This window comes from Sprattus sprattus (assembly GCF_963457725.1).
Source record: "Sprattus sprattus genome assembly, chromosome: 7".
In the NCBI taxonomy this organism is placed as follows: domain Eukaryota; kingdom Metazoa; phylum Chordata; class Actinopteri; order Clupeiformes; family Clupeidae; genus Sprattus; species Sprattus sprattus.
The window spans coordinates 31,829,018-31,839,017 of NC_137926.1; the positions used below are offsets into that span (position 1 = coordinate 31,829,018).

The 10,000-nt window shown below is 47.6% G+C and overlaps 1 protein-coding gene across 1 annotated transcript in view; it reads right to left on the minus strand.

Annotated features, from left to right (window-relative positions):
• The window catches only part of wwox (WW domain containing oxidoreductase), a gene marked incomplete at its 5' end in the record, with an annotated part of 261,734 nt that overhangs the window by 186,487 nt on the left and 65,247 nt on the right, over positions 1 to 10,000 (minus strand). Inside the window, 2 exons of the mRNA XM_080841900.1 lie at positions 2,552 to 2,816; positions 7,517 to 7,702. Coding sequence (XP_080698026.1) covers positions 2,552 to 2,816; positions 7,517 to 7,702 — 451 coding nt within the window. The remainder of the gene's footprint in view (positions 1 to 2,551; positions 2,817 to 7,516; positions 7,703 to 10,000) is intronic.

The window sequence follows — 10,000 nt, forward strand, 5'->3', positions numbered from 1 at the left end:
AAAGGGACAGGGAGGACTCCTCTTAAATGGCTGCCCTTATCTGGGAGGAGAGGCAGGGACGGCTGGGAGCGGGCCTTATCAGATGGATAGATGCTAGGACGGGCAGCAGTCACATCAGGGAGAGATAGCCAGATTAGAAAAGTCATGGCTCTTTAACAGATGTCCTTTTTTAGCAAGTCAGCGAAAAGAAAATGAATTCTTGAGAGCTGCACCACAATATCCCTCTGAGGAGAAGAATTAAAAGATGTTATTGTTTTGGATTTGTGGAGGGGACTGGTTTGGAATTTGTGACCAGCAAATTTATTTGGTTTCTCCGTTGAATCCTGCATGCCCTGCAAATGCAATTAAAACTGGTATGAGACACGGATGAAATTTCACCAAACCGAAAAGTGATGGGCATATTCAGCAGCGTGCCATTCTTCCCCTAGAATACAGCTCTCTCCTCTCATTAGGTTCCATAAGGTTCAGCCAACTATTCTCCAGAACCTTTCTCTTTCTTTATCTAAGCACCTAATCAAACCTTTGTGAGCCGGCCAGCGGCTGCCATACAGGTCTGAGTGTGTGTGTGTGTGTGTGTGTGTGTGTGTGTGTGTGTGTGTGTGTGTGTGTGTGTGTGTGTGTGTGTGTGTGTGTGTGTGTGTGTGTGTGTGTGTGTGTGTGTGTGTGTGATCCTCCACACAGCTAGAGCATAAATCATCCCCGACCCTCTACACCAGGCTCTGGGATCTCCGCACACCCACTCACGTCGAGCTTTAATATTGTTTTGGGTCTCTTCCTGTCGACATTCTGCTTATGTTTGCAACCTTGCATACTCTCGCAGGATCCCACCTGTGTTCAGCCAGCAATTAAAACGATAGCATCTCCACATCCGCCAAACCAATAAGTGATATAATATCTTTGTTTTGTATTAGGCCCAGCAACAGGCGTTAGAGACAGAGAGAGAGCGAAAAAGAGAGAGAGAGAGAAGGGAGAGAAGATGAGGTGTTCGTCTTGTGCTCTTATCTGGGCTAGATTTAAATAGGAGCAAAAGCTCAGCTATAGGGATCCCCCGTCAGGAGTCTTAATCAGGCGGAGGAATTAACGGCAGTGTCAGCACGACTTGAAATTAATTACGCTGCCCACCTTTGTCCTCTCTTATTTACAAACATTTAGAGTTTCCAACGTCTTTCATTTACCTGAGGCGCGAGCTAGTAGACCCTCTTATGAGAGAGAAGGGAAAAAAACTGCTAAACGGAAGGACGCCACGGATCTCGCTAAAGTACATCTGATACGAGCAGCACATTTCTCCTCACATTCAATATAAAACACTTATCCTGATGAATTATTAGGAAACCGTCTGACGTCTCACGAGTCAGGTCTTCTGCACAAAAAGAAGTCGGGGAAGCCATGATTAAAAACTCCGACATAGAGAGAGAGAGAGAGAGAGAGTAAAAGAGAGCGGAGAGAGGGGCGAGATGAAAGAGGATTGATACTTTCAACTAATCTCAGAAGATGAGAGTTGGGGCAGAGCTCAAGAGATATTCCAGTTCCCGTGGAGTGATACACACAAATCTATGCTAAAACGTAGCCTTCGCCAGGCAGCACAGCCTCCCTCGCCGCTCAGCCAGACGCGATTAACCAGAAATGGGCTTTGGTGAAATATTGCCTTCCACTAGATCAAAGCCTGCCTTGGGTGCAAACACAGTACGGATGGCAATGGATAAAAATTGCTAATCCAGAAATGTAAGATATAAAACAAAGTATCCATCAAATGAAATGAAATGGGTGGCCCACAGCACAGTCCTGGCACAGAAAAAAGGGAGAAGGGAACATGAAGAAGAGATCATACATAATGTTTTACTATGTTAACTGAATCTATAGGCACGTGTCCTTTCGATAGCATCAGCTGACTTATTCATGCCTACAATACAATCAGACTCAATAAATATGGACACTCAATAAACCATATCAATGGTAGGGCCCTGCTAGGGAAAAGAAAGAGAGTTTAAAAGCATTTCCCCCAAACCAAAGAGTATGTTAAACATCAGTAACTGAGCAGAGCTAAAAGAGCAGCCAGTATGAGCTCTCACTGCCTCCCATGACAACACAAGAGAAACAAAGAGACCCAGGGAGACCAAGCAGGAGAAATTGAACCGCAGCAGATTTCTCAACACAGTGTGCTCTAAAAAACTTCTGCTCTTGAAACTCAAGACTGTCCGGAGGCCCCAGAATGAATAAATACAACAAGTTGACTCCAATCGACCACCCGCTTACCCACGACCAAAGTGACCCTTCAGCACAGAGCAGGATCACTGGCTGTGAGTGGCCAGCACCTGGGTATGGAGGGGAGGCCTTTCACAGGAGCCCCTCTTAGCTGACGGAGGATTTAACGGAGCAGCAGGCTCACTTGCTGCCGAACGGCAACACCGGCTAACGTGCTAATCAATCAGGCAGATTTATCTGGTGCTCTGGAGCCCCCAGCACCGAGATGCCTGTTCTGTGTGATGTATGAGTGCTGAGAGAGAGGTGTGTGTGTGTGTGTGTGTGTGTGTGTGTGTTATCGCACTCTTACCATGGACTTGGTGAAGGGCCGGGCGAGGGTGAACAGCAGGGTCATGAGCCACCAGCCGCGGTGGATGCTGGTGTACATCATGTTGCCGGGGTGCACGGCGTTGCAGGTGACACCGTGCGGTGAGAGGCGGCGGTGCAGCTCGGCAGAGAAGAGCAGGTTGCACAGCTTGGCCCGGTTGTACGCCAGCATGGACCAGTACTCCTTCTGCGGTGGCGAGATCAGGCCCAGATCCAGCTTACCGCTCGTGTCCAACAGATCCGTGAACCTGCACACACACACACACACACACACACACACACACACACACACACACACACACACACACCCACACACACACACACACACACACACACACACACACACACACACACACACACACACACACACACCAGAGCAAATAAACACAGGGTGCGTTGAGCAGAAATGCAATGGCCTTTTTGTCTGTGTGTGAGAGAGGCCACTCTTCTGTGGGCTGGCCCTGGGCTGCTCACACACTCAGGCTGCCACATGATGTGCTTTCACTGACTGATGGAGCTGTTCGGAACCAAGGACCCTAGTTTGGCAGTGGAGGAAAATGGCCTATCCCCGGGCCGTTTGCCTTAAACTCCAGCCATAAATGAAAAATTCCACCAAGGCATGAATTTTGGGATGTAGGCATGGCAACATATTCTTCTCAGGGAACATTGGAATGTGCCAATCACAAACTATCACTGCCCAAGTCTGATTTATCTCTCTGGCAAAAAAATATCAAGTTCCCTTTATTTGGAAGAATGGCTCATTATGCATAGATATTTCTGTAATTAACAAGGAAGCAGCACCAAACCTGTGTTATCGGTTGATGCAATTCATCTATCTAGGATATCCTCGGAGTTAACACGTATCGAATAACATGTTTGCACACAATGTAAGTTTTAAAAGGTTAAACCCCTTCAAAGACTCAAGCGTCTTGGAAGAGGTTGTTTAATTTGTGCCACTTGAATTAAATGCTCAGTCAGCAGGAAATGAATGTCATCCTTGATGTAAATACACAATAATGACATTTCTTCTTAGTTCTATTCACATTTTGTGGTCTAATCAGATTAAGACAGAAATATAAATGCCGTTCCACACCAGCGCATTTTATTGCCACAACAGCATGCAGGAAGAGATTGCGTTCAGGTTGGTCCAGGTGTTCAGATTCATCAACATAAACATAGCTCACAACCTCCCACATCTTAAGCACTCCTAATTCATGTAGGCTACTGGTCACTGCTGCTCTTGTGTTTAATGCATCAGTTTCTTTCCCTATCACTGAGATATCCCATATGGTCAGTTTATCTACACAGTGACCAGTAGCACCAGGTTATGCAAGTTAATACATTCCTATGACTGTGTGTCTCTTGTTGACCCAAAGCTCAGCACACAGGCTTTCACTCACCTACTTCTACTGGGGATGCATCTGGATGCACCAAATAGCTATTTTTTCCACAGAATAGGTCTTCAAAAATAAATAATATAAAATAATACAATTTAATATAATAATAATACAATAACACAATATAATAATTATAATATTATATACAATTTAATATTTGAATACTTAAACCTAATAACCTAATATACTTTTGCAGTTAATGCTTATGACTATTCTTTCGTGTGACCACACCGTAGCCTATGTATTCTATTGGGGAAAAGAGTGAAGGTAGCCTACTAAGAAAAGCTTGGTTTCCCAAAGAAACTAGAGCTGCCTTCTCCTGCTCCCATAAGGCGTACCACAGCAAGTGTCAGAATGTCTGCTGAAACGTTTAACATTTCAGCAAAGGTGTAAGTTTGACAGTTTTTTTTGGTTCAGTACCTGTCTCAGCAGTTGGAAATGTGTTTCATCAGACTAATTTGAATGATTAAATTGAATGTGTACCATGTTACAAATGTTATATACATCCAGTGCGTTTATGTGATAAGAAATACTGATACTGATTCCTGCCAACATAGCTTGTCTTTAAATTTAAGTCAGCCAAACAAACAAACATCCCATCCCATACCCTGATTGACAATGTTACAGTTCAAAGGGATGTGCCTTGGGTGATGAATGGCATGCTAGACACTAGTGTCTGTCATTACCTGAGGGGAGAGAATATTCTGGTAATGTCTCTCTAACACAAAGCCTCAGTGCCATTCACCACCATCACCAGCGTTCATCATGGTCTTAACCTTTGCTCTTCTGCAGCTCTGCACTTCTGCTCCCTGTGACCTTGTCATGGTGACAGCTCAATGTGAGTAATGTTCCTTAACTACACCCAAACACCCTCTGAGCAAATATTACAGCTAGCGGAGAAGGCAAGGTGAGTAGGTCCTGGTATTTAATTACGGGATTTATGGCGTTTTATCTTTTCATTGCTGGACAGGAGGGGCGACAGTATCTCCATTTTTTTTTTATCATCATTTCTTTTTTTGATCATATTTCTCTTGCTTGAACTGGAGCTGGAGTAAGTGAAAGCCCTCCCTATCTGCAGTGCCAATTACACCCTGAGACCCTTGCTGGCCCAGAGATAAAGTCTCCATTTTGAATCCGCAAGCGTATTTATTTATTTCTTTTACTCTCTTTACTCCCACCTCTTTCTTACTGTCTCACTCACTCTCTCTCTCTCTCCATCCTTCCCTCTCATTCACCCACACCTGTCCCTCAGGGTGAAGGTTTTACGTCCCGCCAAAGGCCGGAGGAAATATAATCTCCAGCGGGGTCAGGGGTGAGCCTCTGAGCTCTCACCACACAAATGAACCGCAGGGAGCAGCTCAGCAAAGAGGATGAGGCTTTAAAGGAGAACACACCAAACAGACAGAGAATTCAGCTGCTCCCCCCAAAATTGCTGTAATTCTTACAAACAGCAGACTTCAGTGGGTCCAGTGTTAGAGATACATTTCTTTTTTCTATTTCCTTCACCTCCCTCCAGAATAATCCCTCCGTCATGGGGGAGGTGACATAGAGGGCTAGCCAACAGGATGGACAGAAGGGCAGGAAAATATAATGTGTAGAGGGGGGGCCGGGGAGTGTGTGTGTGTGTGTGTGTGTGTGTGTGTGTGTGTGTGTGTGTGTGTGTGTGTGTGTGTGTGTGTCTGAGAGAGAGATTGTGTGTAACATAGAACATTTGTGAGAGACAGACACGTGCAGACAGACAGTGCAATGTGTGTGCCCCAAGGAGATTAGGCTTTTGGCATCACCAGCCCAAACTGGACCACTGAGCCTTCATCCTTCCCTAGCTGGGCTACCTCTGTGGCAGAGCCCCACAACCATTCCATCCCATCCCATCCCACCCCATCCCATCCCACCCCATCCCATCCCATCCCATCCCATCCCACACCACCCCACCCCACCCCACCCCATCCCATCCCACCCCACCCCATCCCATCCCATTCCATCCCACCCCACACCACCCCACCCCACCCCACCCCACCCCACCCCACCCCACCCCATCCCATCCCATCCCACCCCACCCCACCCCACCCCACCCCACCCCATTCCATCCCACCCCATCCCATCCCACCCCACCCCACCCCACCCCATCCCATCCCATTCCATCCCACCCCACCCCACCCCACCCCATCCCATCCCATCCCATCCCATCCCATCCCACCCCATTCCATCCCATCCCATCCCATCCCATCCCATCCCATCCCACCCCACCCGAGCACACTGTTCACTGGCCCCTGTATTTTCCAATGGAGGGTTATGGAAGAGCTGCCTTCTAGATCAATAAAGAGCAACTCCAACCATCATGAGCTCCTCATCTGACGAGCTCCTAAAGCGAGTTCTCCAGCACGGAACCGTTCCTGGTCAGGTCCACTCCTGCCAGAGTAACTTCACATGTGTGGCTGGTCAGGTCCACTCCTGCCAGAGTAACTTCACATGTGTGGCTGGTCAGGTCAACTCCTGCCAGAGTAACTTCACATGTGTGGCTGGTCAGGTCCACTCCTGCCAGAGTAACTTCACATGTGTGGCTGGGATGCTGCTGGGACTTCTAGGCGTCAGTCTGCTGCCACTTCATCCATCAATCTCTCAGCATTCTCCAGCCAAAATCAATGCGTTGTACGCACGGACCGGATGGCTGGGTGGAGACAGGCCGTCTGAAAGGCCTGGGTGAGTGTGCCCTGGAAGACCCAAAGAGAATCCGGGCGGGCGGGCAGCGGTCCTGACAGGCCGGGAGCCAGAGGGGTCACGAGAAGCTCATCGAGACCGATCAGTGAACGCATCATAACCCACACGAGCCTGCCCATCCATCAAACTGCCCACACGCTTTACTGCATAGGGATGACATCTGGGAAAGTGCTTTGGGTGTGAATATGTGTGATTGTCTGAGAGTGTGTGTGTGTGTGTGCGTGCGTGTGCGTGTGTATTTGAAGGGCCTTGACACGGCACATGTCTTGTGTGGAGAGGTCCTCACTCATCAGTCCCTCAGTGGAGCAGCGATGCATTTCTGGCTGTTGCCCATCCATCCTGCCCCGCACAGGAAGGAAACCCCTCACTTGTGTCTCTATTTGAACGTGGTGGGATCTCACCCAATCTCTTTACCACATACATACCACAGAGTTCTGTCTTGTGCTTGTGTCTCTGGATGGGGCAGGTTGGACCGCTGACAGATCACACTAGCAGATCATTTCTGTCCTGATTACTACACTTACTTACGCTAGTATATGCATTAGTGTCTAGTGTGTGTGTGTGTGTGTGTGTGTGTGTGTGTGTGTGTGTGTGTGTGTGTGTGTGTGTGTGTGTGTGTGTGTGTGTGTGTGTGTGTGTGTGTGTGTGCGTGTGTGTGTGTGCGTGTGAGTGTGAGTGTGTGTGTGCGTGCGTGCGTGCGTGTGTGTTTGTGTTTGTGTGTGTGTGTGTGTGTGTGTGTGTGTGTGAATGTGTGTGTTTTTGTGTGTGTGTGTGTGTGTGTGTGTGTGTGTGTGTGTGTGTGTGTGTGTGAGTGTGTCCACATGCACACTGACCTGTGTGACTCAGACGACACCACCACCACCCGTGCGGGGGCGGAGCGTTTGAGCGTGTCCTGCAGCAGCTGCAGCAGGTGGAAGTGGCCCAGGTGGCACACCTGGAAGGTGGACTCCAGCCCGTCCTCTGTCAGGCGCCAGGACTGCCCGAACACCGCCGCGTTACACACCAGGATGTGCAGGGGCCTGCCAGAGAGGAGAGAACACACACACACACACACACACACACACACACAGGTCAATGGTTCACATCCAAAGCAGTCACACAAACATGTACCTATGTCTTCCCAGACTAATCTCACCGCACCCAAGGACGGAGACAGACAAAGAGAGGGTGAGGTTGGCACATAGAAGGAGACAGACAAAGAGAGGGTGAGGTTGGCACATAGAAGGAGACAGACAAAGAGAGGGTGAGGTTGGCACATAGAAGGAGACAGACAAAGAGAGGGTGAGGTTGGCACATAGAAGGAGACAGACAAAGAGAGGGTGAGGTTGGCACATAGAAGGAGACAGACAAAGAGAGGGTGAGGTTGGCACATAGAAGGAGACAGACAAAGAGAGGGTGAGGTTGGCACCCAAGGACGGAGACAGACAAAGAGAGGGTGAGGTTGGCACATGGAAGGAGAATAAGGGAAGAGACAAAGACATAGGCAAGATAAAGCAAGAGAGGAAACGACTGGAAGCACAGCTTGGCAGAGCGCCAGTTATGGTCGGTGCAGTTATCAGTTGGCACCTGGGCTTGGCTCCACTCCAAACTCACATGGATCTTTAAAGCATTGAGCCCAAAACACAGGGCTTCCACAGAGTATAACACACAAGACTAACACACACCTCAACACATACCACACAGTATACTTTAGTCATTACCACAACGAAGAGCACTAGATCACCACTAGGCCTAATGACTCACACTTCTCCACTGACAGCAAGGCTACTCTCATGCTCCTCCAAAGACGGAGAGACAAACTCCACAGATCTATGAGCACATTCAATGGATCTTAACATTCAATGGATCTTAACACTCAATGGATCTTAACACTCAATGGATCTTAACAATCAATGGATCTTAACACTCAATGGATCTTAACACTCAATGGATCTTAACACTCAATGGATCTTAACACTCAATGGATCTTAACACTCAATGGATCTTAACAATGTAGCCTTCACTGCACTATTCACTTCTGTTTCAAAACGGACTATGAATAGACTTCAGACTACGAAGTCCAACTACTAAAAGGAACTCATTTAGAACCATGGATGTATTTTTGAAAAGGCAACAACACAGTTATATAATTTGGTATAAATAAAACAATTCTGTCCTTATATACGTAACTGATCATTTCTTGCACATAAAGACAAACTCTATGAGGAATAAAGCGCGGTGAAATGTGAGGTCTCCTTGCAGGAGTCACTGAGCTCGATCAGAGACACCAGCAGGCTTGCCGGACCTCCCCTCATGCCTCATCGGAGCGCGTCCCATGATCCTCCTTGCTCGCGCGCCAGGGCTGGAGCCACGGCGTCCACATCACCACGGCAACATCCTTGCCTTTGACAGAGTCGCTCCAGTGGGCTCGAAACCGCAGCAACGCCGCAGAACAATCTGAATCCACCCCACCAATTTTTAATTTCTTCCATTAGAATTCATTATGAAGGGCCACGGGCAATTTGTGTACTCTGTGTTTAAGACTGCCTGCACGATTAATTAAAAATTGGATGCTGGAAAATTAATCTAGGAATTGTTATGCCCCGCGCTATAATAAGCCTTCCTGTGGCATAAAAGAGTGGAGGGGTGCCACCGTGTACGATCACCTTCACGACCCCCCACACTGGAAAGCTTACTACACTGCACCTTACTCTGAACAACCAGCAACTCAGCACAAGCACCGCACAAAATGGCCGATCTATCAACTGATAATGATTTACATTAGACTACGTATAAACGTCTTTCAGTTATGTAGATCTTTTTTATATAAGTGTGCAAAAAATACAGCAAGAATGTCATCAGTCCTCATTCCTTTCTCAAGAAAGTAACCCAAAGTCTTTGCCCTTTAAACTATGAAGGTGGAAGAGAACCACACTTCATTTGATGTCCTATTTTGGATGGCAGACAAGACTTTTTTGATTTTGGTTCCGTCCAGTCACACTAATATTGCTGATGCAGCAGCACTGATTCAAACACACACTTCAGAGGTGGAGGTTGGTGATTCAAACACACACTTCAGAGGTGGAGGTTGGTGATTCAAACACACACTTCAGAGGTGGAGGTTGGTGATTCAAACACACACTTCAGAGGTGGAGGTTGGTGATTCAAACACACACTTCAGAGGTGGAGGTTGGTGATTCAAACACACACTTCAGAGGTGGAGGTTGGTGATTCAAACACACACTTCAGAGGTGGAGGTTGGTGATTCAAACACACACTTCAGAGGTGGAGGTTGGTGATTCAAACACACACTTCAGAGGTGGAGGTTGGTGATTCAA